Source organism: Triturus cristatus, chromosome 6 (genome assembly GCF_964204655.1).
Source record: "Triturus cristatus chromosome 6, aTriCri1.1, whole genome shotgun sequence".
NCBI lineage: Eukaryota > Metazoa > Chordata > Amphibia > Caudata > Salamandridae > Triturus > Triturus cristatus.
Window position 1 is genome coordinate 813,833,896 of NC_140589.1, and position 16,627 is coordinate 813,850,522.

A 16,627-nucleotide genomic window follows, 5' to 3' on the forward strand; every position below is an offset into this window, starting at 1 on the left:
ACAGCAGCTTTGGTATGAATCTATGCGTGAGTGAAGCCCTTTTTCGGCAGTGTTATGTTAGCATTCCATGGAAAGAGACAATTTTGAGCCACTAGAGTGACTTCTATAATCCCTGAGTTGCAGTGACCACAGTCGCTTTGCAATAACCAATAGGAAGCTATTACCAGGTATCTCAGGTGCCTGTTGACCAGAAGACATTGCAATGAAGAGGGATGCAAAATAAATACATAAATAAAATGAACAATACAAAATAAAAAGGTGGCCAACATCAAGTTTCATAATGGATTGAGAGCAATAACTTTGACAAATAAATTTGGTGTTCGTCAGGACAGAGGAAATTTGAGGGGATAATAAAATGTGAAGAAACAAATAGTGGTCAAATCCACATCGAGGTGGCCACCATAATACGGCCTTGCTTACCCACAATTTCACCGCTCTGTTAACACTTCAATGATTCTCTTCTACTGTAAGAAAACAGCGCTAGCAAACTTGTGAAACGCTGCAACTTCCAACAATGAAGAAGAAAAAAACACAATTGGCTTTTGTAAATCTGAACACAATTCACATAACAAACAAGACATTTAGTGGAATTCCTGCTTGAAATCAGCAGCCTCCTGCAATGAATTTTTTTTTAGTAGGGTGCATTGGCTGAACCGTATATTGTCCATATCAAGCTTGAGTGATCTTGTTACAGAACTACATGCAAATTTGAAGATATAGTTACGTTTTGTGCCAGCCACGTGTGCCATTGCGTTCTTGCGTCTTCCACATTAAATTTTTTTTAAATAAACACAGCATGCTCCTAAATAAAGAATAGACCTGACAAAAAACTGGACCCTAATGCTGTATTTTCAATTTTAATCTGTTGTCCCTCGCCAAAAGCACCATTAATTCATGTACGGCTAGGCACAGCCGTGCCTAAGAAGGGTGCACGTGGAGGACGGCCACAATATCTGGAACTGGGCTGTGGCAAAATGAATCAGGTTTTTGTGGCATGTAACAGGATTAGAGGGGTACCTGGTGAGATGCAGTTGGCGCTCGGATTTGCCCAGCAGTTCTGTCAGGCGCAGGCACTCGTCTTTTGCTCCCGTCGCGTCTCGCTGGACGTGTTCCAGGCGCTGCTTGTTGTCACTCAGCTCGAATCCCAGCTTTTCAATTTCCTGGAGAAAAAAAAATACATCAAAAAATGAAAGTGAGATAAAAACTGTATAGCATGTGCTCGTCTCAAGCAGAAAACGTGTTCTTGATTCTTAGTCTCTATATCATTCAAAAAAATTATATATTTGTTGCTTCATTAGAAACAAGCATATTTTTTTAATAAGAAATAGTTGTTGTCCCAGGTTCAACATATGACATTTCTAAGAAAACAGTAGTACTGTTTTTTTTAGCAAGCAAAAAATGCATTCATTGCACCGATGTCATCAGAATTTGAAATTGATGTTTGTAATGACTGGATGGTGCAAAAAAGTAGTTTTCGCATTGATCGGTCGGTATAGGACTGCATCCGTGTGATATGTGCTAATAAAACGAAGAAACAAACTGCACCAGCACTGGGTCATCCGTGCTGTTCGGTCCCACCATGTCCCTGGTAAAAACAGAGGAGCGGATGTGCGTCACAGTGTAGACTTCTTATAGCATACCAGTACTCAGTCATTTTCTATGCTGCAGTTGTCAGGAAATGATGACGTGTACTGTAAGCTATATTTTGAATGCACGTTACCAAACTATTTGCCCATGTATTTTTAGCAACTCGGAAACAGAGAATACATTTGTGAAATATGTGCAAATTGCTACATTTGGACAAAATGCCTATATTAAAATATAGATGCATTTAATATTTGTACATTCGTTTTTCCGCTCCGTATCACAATGTTAGTTTTTCCTGAAGTGTACAAGACTTTTTCAAACGTCTCTTCAATAGATGCATTCGAAAACAATTGAATGTTGTGTCTACATTTTAACAACGTGATGCATTAAAAAAATATTCATAGCAAATGTGCTTTTTAGATGCATCTTGCCAGGAAAGACAAAAATAACGTATATACTTTTAGATAAGTTTTAAGGAAAATGCTGTCAGACTCACAAAGTACAAGATAAGCCCACAATGTTTATTTATTTTGGTGTTAAGGAAAGTGATGCATGTGTTTCACAATGCTCAAGTATGCTAAAAGAAAAGAAAAATGAACAAGAATTGCCAAAGCCATTACGTCTGTGTTTAATGTGCCAACGCATACAGCATACGCACATTAAAGTAAGAAAAACGAAAAGGTGGACTGTATTGAAGGCTTCCATGCCTTCTATACAGCCCTGTGTTTCTTTCTATTTTAAATACAGGTCGGATGGCAAGGGAGCCTTCATTATAATCAATCATTCTTAGTTTCTAAACCACAGACATAAAAGAAGGACTATAAAGAAGGTTGCGTTGCTACCCAGCCTTCTTTTGCTAAGGAAACAAAAATACATGAAACGTACGACCACCATCAATGTAATCCGCCTTTTATTTCTAACGGAAAAAATGGTCAGCTGAAAACCGCACAAGATGAGGAGGTGACAGATGAATTTGGAGGTGACAAGGAGCACACGGGAAGGGAAATGTGCAAGGACGAGGTGGGTGGAGGTCAAAGGGCACAAGAGGAAAGACAGAAGAAAGTGTGGAAAGGGGAAGAAGGAAGGATTGAACACGAGAAAGTGGTGGGAGGGAAGAGGTGAGGGAGGAGCAAGCGGGAACATAGCAAAACACAAAGGAGGGAACTAGCAGGAGTGGACAGAGAGGGCTACAGATGTAAAGTAGTCCCTCCTGCAGTTCAGTGCAAGCTCTTATGTGTAAGGAAAAGTATACATAAGAATAGCCAATCGCATTAGTTAAAAGATAAACACTCCTTTGGGCTGAACCGAGATATGATTAACAAAGTGTCAAGCCAATGGCTGAAAGAGACAGAATTAGCCTCTGGTTGAATGTTGCTGGCCCAAAGCCTACTGCATAAATTCTGTTAGCAATGGGTCTGTTCGACAGCTGCACTGCCAAAACCTGGACCCAAAAAAAGATAAAACTCAGTGATCAAGATTAACTGATGTCCAGTCGAATGTAAGGCAGATCACTTGGTCAACATACTTTAGTCGCTGTCTTGAGGTTAAGAATTGAGGAGCCAAATAATTATGTTTTTAGAAGTCATAAGTAGTTAGATACTGCTCACGAGATTGGAACTCTGTACTCTCGGTGATTGGCTGTTGTATTTTTGCAGTATGAAGTATCGTTGGTGAATCATGAGGAAGAAGGATGATCGGAGATTCCAGGTAGTGAGGTAATGGGATGTCAATTGTTGCAGTTTCCTGTAGGCCTTGTACATAAAAAAAATTACACCACATATTTGTTGTTCAGGCACCTGAGCAATAGAGCACATGTGCCATACCCTTTGGTGAAAGATTCAACAAATCTTATTCAGATGTGTTGTATCTGGTGAGACATAGGTTAAAGCACTCCCAGGAACCCGTGCCAACTCTTTGGGTTGGATGGTGTAAGAAATTGAGTTGCTGTTTGAGGGGGGTAAAACCCTACTGTATCAGAAACCACAATCCTGGGGCATGGTTTGGACGCCGGAGAAGATGGTGGCTTAGCGCAGCGCTCCTCCCGTGGCAGTGAAGCACGGAGCAATTTGGGAGTCACTATCAAAGCTGTGATTAACGAAAACGATGAATATGGTGATCGGAGGTTGAGGTCTACCTCTGGGATGATTCTGAGATGCCTAAGCAACCCTGAAGGCGAGTTGTAGGCAAGTGCCCTGGAGACCAATCATGAGCGGTGCACGCAGCCGTGGGATCCTGCTGGCCTCCGGCGGACGCTGGCGCTGTGGCTACCACTACCTCCTTGGATGATCAGAGGGGACCACGCCGTCACCACAACAAGAGTGAGTGGACTGAGTATGGGACTGGATACTGTGGTGTATATTATCCCCGACATGACGGGTAACGTAGATGTGTAAAATGGCGGCGGTGGGAAACTCGAAGGTCCCTGCATGTTTGTCGGAGCACGAGGCAGACGTGAACGAGAAGGGAGGTCGGCGTGGGAGCACCAATGGAGCGCATGAAGGGTAGAATAATCTATGGCAAGCTTATATATCACCCCCAACGTGCGGAGTATTGCCGGTAATCACCAATACATGGACGTATCAAAATGACGGCTGTAGGGACTTCCGAGGGTTTCTGAGGCTCCTGTGTGCTCGTCGGAGTGCGATGCGAGGAAGGCTGGAATAAGGAAGGAGGTCAGTGCAGGGACCGCCAATGGCACGCATGGAAGGTGAAGGACTTTAAGATCAATGCAAATGGGGACATCGTATTACAAGTAAAAGCTAGATTGATGTATGGGGTCGATCCTTCACAAAATGGCGGCAGCGGCGGCGGTTGCCGGGCTCCTTTCGGGTCTTTGAAATCAGCAGTTGGACATTTGGCATTCTCTTAAGCGGCACTTATGCGACACATGAGGGCACACGAAGGCGAATGGAGTGCATAATGAGTACTATTGAAGGCAAGATGTACTACACAATGGGTTGCTGGTAAAACAGGTGTCACGGTCCCCTAAATGTGCATTTGCGCTGATTGTGCAGCTATTGTTGACCTGAGAGAGGATGACAATGAGGATGGCATTGGGCAGGATTAACTAAAAAAATATGAAATTGTACTGTAATGCAGTGAGATGAGGATTGGAGGCACCATGCCCACGTTTGCGGTGCACGGGATCTGAGCAGTGCATGGATCACAAGAGGATTTGCAGTGAGGGCGTGGGTGGCTCGCTGTGCAGATAGGTCAATCACGGAGAATGGTGGAGCTGGAAGGTCTGTGCTTGATGAATGTGTTGTGATAGGAGCTCGACGACAACGCTCCCCCTGCACAACATGCTGGCCACAAGTAGGGCGCGGATGTCTACTCTACAATCTTAAATCCCTAACCACGCCGCTATCAGCAGTAGGGGGGGACCCGGTAGAAATATCATTGCAGAGGTGAATATCTTGCCGGTGTGCAGTTGATGGGTCTGGCAGAGGGCTACTAGCCACGAACTGACTGGGCCACGATCTGATCTGACTGGGCCTTCTTAAGAGTTATCAGGCTGGGTACTTGAGTCAAGCAACTTCTACGAGTGATCACAAGATGGGGGACAAAGACACAAAGAACCTAAAAAGACTTAAGGCTGAACCCCCTAGTCCGATCTCACCTATCAAAGGTAAAAAGGATGTGACCGATACGATGGACATAATATTGAATAAACTAGAAGAGGTGAGGGAGATTGCGAAATCCACAAAGGAAGAAATTGTAGCTATCCGTAAAGACATCCGAGACACTAATGCCAGACTTACAGAGTCAGAATCAAGAATCAGTCGTTTAGAGGATTCGGAGACCAAAACCTGTAGCTCCCTTAAACACCTACATATCTCCACAGAACAGATGTCAAGGAAGCTGTCGGAATTGGAGGACAGAAATTGGAGAGGGAACTTACGGATCTTTGGAATACCGGAGGGGTCCGAAGAGTCATACGAGTCCTGTGTCCCATTCCTGGAGGCATGGTTCTCCCAGGCAACCAATCTTAACTTTCATCACCCACTAGAATTTGATAGAGCTCATAGGGTTCCAGGCAGGATCATGCCGGGTCAAAAAGGTCCACGGCCTATTGTTTGTAAGCCCTTGCGTTACCAGCATGTGGATCAAATACTGTCATTTGTGTGCAAAAATAACCACGTACTATGGAAATCCAATAAGGTATACATATCACAGGACTACAGTAAAGAAACTGTGGATACGAGGAAAGCTTTTCTTGCCTTACGTCCAAAGTTGAAGTCGCTGGGTCACCAATTTGGCTTTGTGGGCCCTGCAAAGTTCCGTGTCTTCATTAAGGGTTCTCCACGGATCTTCACAGATCCAGTAAAGCTTGGGCAGGTTCTGGAGGGAGACGAAGATCTACATATGGAAACCTCATCGTTGGCATCTGCTTGCTCCTCTAAATAGGATCCCTCGTTTCCGTAGCAGATTATTATGTCATTGTTTCATTGATGGTCATAAAATGATGGGTCCTGAGGTATTGCTGTATTGCTGTACTATTGCACTGTTGGGTTATGTTCAGGAAGAAGTTTGAATGCTAATCACTAATCGTTAACTGGTATATACTAGGGGTCCCCAACCAGTCGAGATTTATGGAGGTGCACCTAATGCCCTCTTAAAAGGGGATCTGCGGTCAGTGGAAAGTAGAAAACCCTATCGGGGGATGGACCAATTGCAGCTATGTTTGTATTTGTCAGTTGTTACTTAAACAAATGCTATTGCTCAATGGGTGCACAAGTTATGCGCTGTTCTGTATGTTAGGTTAGATCCTGAATTGTTAACATGGATACGAATTGAGGCCATGGGAGGGACTACTATTTTTTCCATGTCACCATGTCTACTAGCTTATCTCGGGGTGGGGAGAAGGGGGAGGGTGGTTCGGTGGGAGAAGGGGAGGAGGGAGGATGGGGAAGGGGGGTAGGGTGGGGTAAATGTCTGTTTTCTGTGCTAATTTTCTTTTGTGTTGTTGTTGCCTATGTCATGTTCCAATGCTTACTAGGTTCCACATCATTTTACTGCCAATACCTTTGCCGATTGTTCCGCCACGGCCCAGATAGAATGCTCCGTTGCGTTGCCTTAGCTGACACCTCTCGACCTGTGGTCGTCTCATTTAGCCAGGTTCAGGCCAGACACCACTTTTACCCTCATGCCAATGCTGTGATAGTTGGGGGGTTTCTGGAGAGTATGAGGGGGATCTATACAAGTACATTTAAGTGTAGTCTATTAACACTTCACTATGTTAGCTACTGATTGGATATGTTACTACCCACAATTGACACTCCTATAGGCGTAACAAGAGTGAATAACTTGAAAATACTCTCTCTCAACGTCAAAGGTCTTAATCAGCCCGTTAAGTGCCAGAAAGTCCTGGATTATTTGCGTAGGCAAAAAGGCGATATTGTCCTGTTGCAGGAATCTAAACTTGATGCTAAGCAGTTTCATACTCTGAGGAATACATTTGTTGTTGAGGTTGCAGGGTCAGAGGCGATAGGGAACAAAAATGGGGTCCTAACATTGATTGCAAAAAAATCTAACGTAGATTTGCTTTCCTCCACTACTGACACCAAAGGGCGGTGGGTTACGACCAAGCTGGCTAAAGATGAAACTGAATTCTATGTTACAAATGTCTATGCTCCTAATACATGTGATCTGACTTTTTAGTCCGATCTGGCCAAGCAATTAGAGACTATACCTGACTCAGCCATACACATTCTCGCAGGGGACTTTAATCTACCATTTGATCCAGTATTGGACAGAGATTCCAGATGCTCTTTCCGAAGCAATAGATCTCATAGGGCCTTCACTAACCTGTGTACTCGGTTCCATTTAGTAGACACATGGAGGTTGCAGAACCCTGGCGGGAGGGATTATACCTTTTACTCTCCTCCACATGATTCATTCTCCAGGATTGATTATCTATTCATTACAAAGAATGGAATCCCCAGAATAGAAGAAACATCCATAGAACCAAGTGTTTTATCCGATCACTCATGCATCTCCCTGTCCATCTCCAACGTCAAATCTTCCACTCAGCACTCAATCTGGAGATTTAATGAGGAGGTCTTCGAAAAAGAACAACATAGAGTAACGATCGAGGCTGCGATTAGAGAGTACTTAGAGCATAACATTAGAGGAGACACTACTGATTTGATTCGTTGGGAGGCGCTAAAGAGTACGATACGAGGAGTCGCGATTAAAATAAAATCTGCCATAAACAAGAACCCCAATAAAGCACTGGCGACGTTAGAGGGTGAAGAACAAGTTACTTACCTTCGGTGGCGCTTTTTCTGGTGGATACAGTATCTGCCTTTGGATTCCTCACCTTGTGAATATCCCCTGCGCCAGCATTCCACGGAACTTTTCTTCCCCAGAATTCCACGTCGACGTGGGTAACGTCATAATACATCGGCTCCGCTCGCGACTCCGTATAACGTCACCGGAGCCATAAGAGGCCCACGTCGGCGTGATGACGTCAGTTCCACCCATTTTTTCCGTGCCTTCGAGGCGAACAGGTGAACCAACGACAAACTCCAAGAATACACAGTATACAATACTCCAACACATATACACAGTATATAAAGGAGAAAGATGCCAAATGAACAAGCATTTCCAACAAATGTACAAGCATCACAAACAAGACTTATCCTATGGCATACGAAGGTGGACAACGGGGAGGCGGGTGGGCCAGTGAGGAATCCACAGGCAGATACTGTATCCACCAGAAAAAGCGTTACCGAAGGTAAGTAACTTGTTCTTCTGATGGATACATCTGCCAGTGGATTCCTCACCTTGTGAATAGATTCCCACAGCAGTCCCCACTCCCGGAGGAGGGTGTCCACCTTCCTAAACCAAAAAGTCTTGCAGGACCGAGCGCGCAAAGTGGCCCTCCCTCCTCATCTCAGAGTCCAAGCAATAATGCTTTGCGAAAGTATGGAGGGAGGCCCAAGTCGCGGCTTTACAAATATCTGCCACAGGAACACCCCGGGCCAGAGCAGATGTTGAAGACTTAGCTCTAGTAGAGTGAGCACGAATACCCTCAGGAGGAGTCTTACCAGCCAGGGCGTAGCAGATCTTGATGGTAAGGACAATCCACCTTGATAATGTGCGCTTGTGCACCGCTCTACCCTTTGAATGACCAACGTAACCAACGAAAAGTTGATCATCAAGGCGAAAGTCTTTAGTCCTGTCCAAGTAAAAGCTGACTGCTCTCTTTGGGTCCAGACGATGGAGTCTTTCCTCCTCTTTGGAAGGATGAGGGAGTGGATAGAAAACAGGGAGGGTAATAGACTGCCCCAAATGGAAAGGAGTAACAACTTTTGGCAGGAAGGCAGCCCTGGTCCTGAGAACCATCCGTTCAGCATGTAAGGTAAGAAAAGGAGGTTTGGAACTAAGAGCTTGAAGCTCACTCACCCTCCTTGCCGAGGTTATGGCTACAAGAAAAACCACCTTAAAGGACAACAGCCTCAACGGACAGCTATGTAGAGGCTCAAAAGGAGACCCCATCAGAAAGGTCAAAACAAGATTAAGATCCCACTGTGGCATTACAAAAGGAGTGGGAGGAAACATGTTTGTAAGGCCCTTGATGAACCTCATAACAACCGGAGATTTAAATAGCGACGGTTGATCCGGAAGGCATAGAAAAGCCGACAAGGCCGAAAGATAGCCCTTGACCGTGGCCACAGCACAGCCCTGCTGAGCCAAGGAAAGGGCAAACTGGAGCACCTCAGAAAGATGGGCTTTCAAAGGGTCAATGGATCTCTCTCCACACCATTTAACAAACTTGGACCACCTGTAGGAGTAAATGGACTTGGTGGACTGTCGCCTGGTCGATAAAATAACATCCACCACATCAGATGGGAGAGAGAAAGAATTCAGGTTGCCCCGTTCAATCTCCAGGCATGAAGGTGTAAGCTCTGGAGGTGGGGGTGTAGAACCTGCCCCCCCGACTGCGAGAGGAGGTCTGCCCTCAGAGGGAGACGGAGCGGAGGGCACGAGGAGAGGTGGAGAAGATCTGTATACCACACCCTTCTTGGCCAATCCGGGGCGACCAAAATAACTTGGGCCCGGTCCTGGCGAATCTTCCTCAGAACCCGAGGAATCAAGGGTATGGGAGGAAACGCGTAAAGGAGCTGTGAGTCCCAACTCAACTGAAACGCGTCCCCCAGCGCCCCCTGCATCGGAAACTGGAGACTGCAGAATGACGGGCAGTGCGCGTTCTCGCGGGTGGCGAACAGGTCCACCCGAGGGGTACCCCACGTCCGAAAGACGTGACGAACCACCTCCGGATGGAGCCTCCACTCGTGATCGGCGGAGAACTGCCGACTGAGACTGTCCGCACGCACGTTCAGTACCCCGGCCAGATGATTTGTCATCAGACAAATCTGATGGTCCTGAGCCCAGGACCATAAACGCAGGGCCTCTCTGCACAGACAAAGAGACCCCACTCCTCCCTGCTTGTTGACATACCACATCGCGGTCGTGTTGTCCGTCAGGACTTGAATCGACTGACCGCGAAGGGAAGGGAGGAAGGCCTTGAGTGCCAAACGAATCGCCCGCAATTCCAGAAGGTTGATATGAAGCAACCTTTCCTCTGGAGACCAAAGACCCTTGATCTCCAGATCCCCCAGATGAGCACCCCACCCCAGGGTGGAGGCATCCAATATCACTGTGGCCACCGATGGAGGTAGATGGAAGGGCTTTCCTTGGGACAGATTGCCCTCCACGCTCCACCAAGATAGATCCGCTGCAGCTTCTCTGGAGATCCTGATTGACTCCCCGAGATCCCCGTTGTGCTGATACCACTGCCTGCGGAGGCACCACTGGAGCGCCCTCATGTGCCAGTGTGCATGGTTGACCAACAGAATGCAGGAGGCGAACAGACCGAGCAGGCGAAGAACCTTCAGAACTGGAACAACCGCTCCATTGTGGAATAAAGGGACCATTTCCTGAATGTAGAGAATCCTTTGAGGAGGAGCGAATGCTCGACACACAGTAGTGCCCAGTACCGCCCCTATGAGCAGGTTGCGTTGAGAGGGCACCAGGTGAGATTTGGGCACATTGATCGAAAAACCCAAGTCGAACAACAGCTGAGTTGTCACCTGCAGATGACGCTGCACCATCTCTGGGGACTCTGCCTTCAGAAGCCAGTCGTCCAGGTAGGGGAAAACCGGAATCCCCAACCTCCTGAGATGAGCAGCCACCACTGCCATCACCTTTGTGAAGACTCGAGGTGCGGTAGTAAGACCAAACGGGAGGACCGCAAACTGATAATGTTGCGACCCAACCGTAAAACGGAGATACTTCCTGTGCGACTTCAGGATTGGGACATGAAAGTACGCGTCCTGCAAGTCGAGCGACACCATCCAGTCTCCTTGCTGCAACGCTTGAAGGACCTGCGCAAGGGTCAGCATCTTGAACTTCTCCTGTTTCAGGTAACAGTTCAAGATTCTGAGGTCCAGAATCGGACGCAATCTGCCGTCCTTTTTGGGGATCAGAAAATACCGGGAGTAGCATCCCTGACCCCTTTCCTGCTCCGGAACCACCTCTATCGCACCCTTTTGAAGCAAGGCTAGAACTTCTTTCTGCAGGAGAAGCAGATGGTCTTCCGAGCAATAACCTTGGCAAGGAGGGTAAGGGGGAAGAAACTCCCGAAAGGGAAGGGCGTACCCAGTCTCCACGAGGTTCAAAACCCAAAGGTCGGTTGTAACAGATTTCCAACCCCATAGAAAGTAGGACACCCGACCCCCCACAGGTCTTACATGATCCGGGATGGGGGATCTAGGGCTGCTTCCCTGAAGCCTCATTTGGAGCAGAGGAGGAGGAGGAAGAAGAAGGGTTGCGACCGGAACCTTTCCGACCCCTTTGCTTCCCTCTATAGGAGCGATAGAGGGGATTCTGCTGCTGTTGTTGCTGCTGCTGCTGGGGTTGACGGAAGGAACGAAAAGATGATCTTCCGAATCCCCTAGCCTTTCGGAATGTTGAACCCTTAGCAGGAGCCTGCAGACCCAAGGACTTCGCTGTCAACCTACTGTCCTTAAAACGTTGAAGGGCAGAATCTGCCTTCTCCCCAAAACACTTCTGTCCATCAAAAGGCAGATCTACCAGCGTAGCCTGGACATCTGCTGAAAAACCTGAAGAACGGAGCCAAGCCTGTCTCCTTGCAGCAATGGACGACCCCATAATCCTCGCCACCGAGTCCGCCGTATCCAGCCCAGACTGGATCACCTGCCTGGCAGCTGCCTGAGTGTCCGCAACAACCTCCAAGGAGGACGACTTATCCCCCTCAGGTAACTTAGGGGCCAAAGTTTTTAAAGAGTCCATCAGGGCATGAACATAACGCCCCAGCAAGCATGTGGCATTTGATGACTTCAACGCCATACTTCCTGAGGAGAAAGTCTTTTTGGCCGCCTGATCAACTTTCTTTGACTCCCTATCAGCAGGAGATTGGGGGAAAGCACCCGAAGCATGTTTAGAACATGAAGCCTGCACCACTAGGCTCTCCGGAGAAGGATGCGTGGATAAAAAATCCGGGTCTCCTGGTGCAACCCTGTACCTCCTTGCCACCTGTCTGCAAACCGCCGGAGCTGATAGAGGCTTCTTCCACACCTCCAACACTGGTTCCAAGAGAGCCTCATTGAAAGGTAACAAAGGCTCCGAAGCAGACGTCGGAGAGTGCAACACCTCTGTAAGCAGATTGGATTTGTACTCCACAGAGGGCAGCTGCAGATCCAACAACTCCGCGGCCTTCTTGATCACGACATGGTAGGGTGCCAATTCCTGTGGAGGAGAAGACCTTGCAGAAGCATGCTCCCACTCTGGGGTGGTATCCAAACCACTTGCTTCCTCTATTCCTTCAGACTCATCCGAAGAAGAGTCGACTTCACCTTCTTCCACCTCTGTCAGATATCTTCCTTCCTCCAATACCCTTTGGGCCTCCCGCCTCGATCGGATCCGGGGAGCCGGCGTCGTCGACGTCGTACGCGGCGTCGGTGGAGCCAAAGGCACCGGCGTCGGAGGCGCCATAGGTGGAGACGGCGGCGCCGGACGCGGCGCCGATGGAGTCGGCCTCGGCGTCGAAGAAGGCTCCGAAGATTGACGGTCCATCCGAGGTCGAATCGAATCCCCAACCGGCGCCGGAAACTGCCAAGAAGGCGCCATCTGCATAAAGGGCAGAAAAGGAGCCTGAGCGTATTGCTGCGGCACTCCCAGTGTAAACGCCATCGGACCCACGGGACCAGCTGGTGCTCCGGATGGGAAGGATGCCTTCTGAAAAATACCATACATGGCATTCAGAAATCCCGAAGGATCCGTACCTGGAGCCGGGAATTGGGGATAAGGGACCGCCCCTGTATCCCCTTGTGGAGTCACCGGCGTCGGCTCCTCAGAATCATCCACCGGAGCCGCAGAGTCATCAGGCACCGGAACAGCCTCCTCCTGCTCCTGCTCATCCAAATGAACATCAGATTCCACTCGACCCGGAGTCGAAGCCTTGGACGGTGCCGGTGACGGCGTCGGGGAACGAGCTGGAGCCCGCTTCGGCGAGGGAGACTTCGGAGACTTATCAGGAGAAGGGGACAAGGCCTTGCTCCGACGTCGACGGGGCGAAGCCGACCCCGACCTCCTAGACTTCGAGGACCGACGTCGAGAAGAATGCTTCCTCTTCTTGTGGTGCTTCTTCGACTTCGACGACCTCGAAGTCGATGACTCTCGCCTGGATTTCTCCTTTTTTCTCCCCCTCTTCTCCTCACCGATCTTCTTCATGAAGAGTTTGGTCTTCCTCTCCTTCAGCGCTTTAGGATTCATGCTCCTACAGCACCCGCACTCTTCCATGTCATGATCAGAGGAAAGACACCATAAACAGTTCTGATGCGGATCCGTCATGGACATCAGGCCTTCGCATTCCCTGCAGGGCTTAAAGCCCGACTTCCTCGTCGAAGACATACCGATTTTAACAAAGTTACACCACTAGACTACAAAGTAGCTAGAGAGCACTGGGAAAAAACCGTTGCGCGTCGACGGCGCGGAAAAAAGGGAACTGACGTCATCACGCCGACGTGGGCCTCTTATGGCTCCGGTGACGTCATACGGAGTCGCGAGCGGAGCCGATGTATTATGACGTCGCCCACGTCGACGTGGAATGCTGGGGAAGAAAAGTTCCGTGGAATGCTGGCGCAGGGGATATTCACAAGGTGAGGAATCCACTGGCAGATGTATCCATCAGAAATTGCCGCACTAGAGAAGCAACACTTGTTTGATAGGAAGGAGGAAACACTGAATAAACTAGCCAATAAGAAGTACGAATATAACAAAATAGTGAGTGAAAGAGCGGGGATTTGGTTAAATAGGAGGAAACAATTCAAACTATGTGAATCAAATAAGGCACGGAAGTGCCTCGCTGCATACCTCAAATTCAAAATACAGAAAAATATGATAAATTCCATCAGGGACCAGGGGGTGGACAACACCCTCGTACCCGGTCAAGATAGCAGAGGTTTTCAAACAATTCTATGAGCAACTTTATGCCAAAAATACAGAGGTAGTCGACTCCAAAATCGAGGGCTATTTGGATGAATGTAATCTTCCCTCCCTCTCTACTATGGATCGTGATGACCTTAACGGTCCCATCACGCTTCAGGAAGTCGAGTTAGTCATTAAGTCATTAAAATGCGGTAAGGCACCCGGACCGGATGGGTTCACTGCTAGATTCTATAAGGGCTTTTCCTCACTTTTATTACAACCGCTCTTGCACCTATTCCAAGAAATCAGCACTATAGGGGAGGTGAAAGGCACGTTAGCTGAGGCCATCATTGCGGTGCTCCCAAAGGAAGGGAAAGACCCAACGCTTCCACAGAATTATAGGCCTATCTCGCTCATAAATCTTGATTGTAAACTCCTAGCCATGATTCTGGTCCACGCCTCCCAGGCGGGTTTTTTAAAACATAGATTGTCCAGTGACAATACCAGGATACTAGCTCATGTACTCGAAAAAGCAAAATTGTTATCTACCCCCACTGTTGCAATTACGCTTGACGCCGAAAAGGCTTTCGACAGAGTCGACTGGAATAATTGAATGCGGTCTTAAATAAATTCAACCTGGGCCAATTTTTTACGAAGATGGTGATGTCTTTATATTCTTGCCCCTCTGCTAGAGTTAGAGCTGGCGGTTCATTTTCCTCCGCGTTTCAATTGCACCAAGGTACCAGACAGGGGTGTCCCCTCTCACCTTCACTGTTTCTATTGGCCATTGAGCCATTTCTCTGTCTCTTGAGAGCTAACGATGGTATTGCTGGAATTCCATTTGAAGACTGTATAATAAAGCTGACCGCATATGCGGATGATGTCCTAATAGTATCGGAAAAGGCGGAGGAGGCTATATCGGCCCTCATTTCTACCATTGATGAATTCTCCAGGGTGTCGGGATACAAGTTGAATAAAGATAAAACAGAGGTTAAACTGCTGAATAATTTGGGTAATAGAGAGGTTATGGGGAACTCCGGCCTGACGTGGCAACCGGGCTGCTTTAAGTATTTGGGGCTGGAATTTGATAAAGATCTAATCACAACATTGGGGGTTAACGAAAGCTTGATTCAGATGAAAATATCTAAATTACTAGAGGGATGATCACCGAAATTCCTTTCGTGGTGGGTCAGGGCGGAAACTTTAAAGATGATGGTGACCCATTGGTGAACTACCTGGCGAGTATGTTGCCGATGACATTTTCGGAGGCATTCCTGACAAAGGTAGATAGGCTATTTGGCGAGTTCCTGTGGCAGGGGAAGAAACCCAGGATATCGATGAGGAAGCTTCGGCTATCAAAAGGAAAGGGCGGCCTGGGTCTTCCTAGCTTCAGGAATTATCGGACGGCCTTTCTCTGTAAACAAGGGGCACAGTGGTTGACTGTGGACGCGGACTACACTCCGCTGTTGATTGGTATTGAAAAATCCTTGATTGGTAATGCTCCTCTTGTAGCACTGCTCTCGATGGACCTATCCCATCTCCCCCATTCCAAATACATCTTACTAAACACTAGAAGAGCACTGCTGAGGCTTGATCAAACTCATAAAGTAGGACTGCTGTGGAGGAAGTCTTCTATGGTATCCTTATGGTATAATCCATCACTACAGTGGAGGAGTTGGTCTAAGAGAGGAATTAACCTGGTGAACGACTTATTTGAAAGGGGGCACCCTTTGCCGTTCTCCTCGCTCCAGGCTAGCCACAATCTGTCACCAATGGATTTCTATGACTTTTTGAAACTCAAAGTTATTCTGTCTACTCGCTCCCTCAACACGAATGACCCCTGGCTTAAGACCCAGGTTCCAAGACTTATGAAGTCGGGTCATTTCGTTTCCAAAATTTACAAGCTACTTCTCCCTGCATCGAGGAAGGCACACAAGAAAAATGAAGCCAAGTGGGAATCTGAACCCAACTCTACCGGTTTAGTATTTGATTGGGATCTGATACATGCTGCTGCTCTAACGAATAAGATCTCACCGATTCCAGCCCAAACCAAATACATGCTCATTAATAGGACATACTGGACGCCAGAAAAACTCCATGAACTTCATCTGAGGGACAACCCGCTGTGTTGGAATTGTGATTCAGAGGTGGGAGACTTAGCACATATGCTCTTTGGTTGCTCTGTGCTGGGACCGTTCTGGGGGAAAGTGTTTGATTGCATAGATCATATTTTCAGGGTGAATTCTAAAAGAGAGTTTGCCTATGTCCTATTGGGAGTGTTGGACCAGGAGCTTCATAATGACAATAATCGTGAGTTGTTAGATGTGTTGCTTACTCTAGCCTGTAAGGTGGTGCTGTGTAAATGGAAAAGCGCCTCTGAGGTATCATTCAGGTTTTGGCAGGAATGGCTCTCGTTTTTAAGAGGAGCTGACAATCCAGCTCTGCACTCCTCCCCATGGCATGCTCCTCACAAGAGGTTATGGAAGGCCCTAGATAGATCTTCGTTCTCATTTGACCCCCCCTGAATGGAAGATACGGAAATATGACTGTTAACACTATAGACTCGGGAGGGTAACACACATGA

General features: G+C 47.6%; 1 protein-coding gene across 4 annotated transcripts in view; it reads right to left on the reverse strand.

Moving 5' to 3' along the window:
- Positions 1–16,627, reverse strand: part of SDCCAG8 (SHH signaling and ciliogenesis regulator SDCCAG8) — a 1,515,443-nt gene that overhangs the window by 866,111 nt on the left and 632,705 nt on the right. For all 4 annotated transcript variants that reach the window (XM_085611405.1, XM_085611403.1, XM_085611406.1 and 1 more), the window contains exon 13: positions 1,018–1,160. In XM_085611405.1, the coding sequence (XP_085467531.1) occupies positions 1,018–1,160 (143 nt within the window). The remainder of the gene's footprint in view (positions 1–1,017; positions 1,161–16,627) is intronic.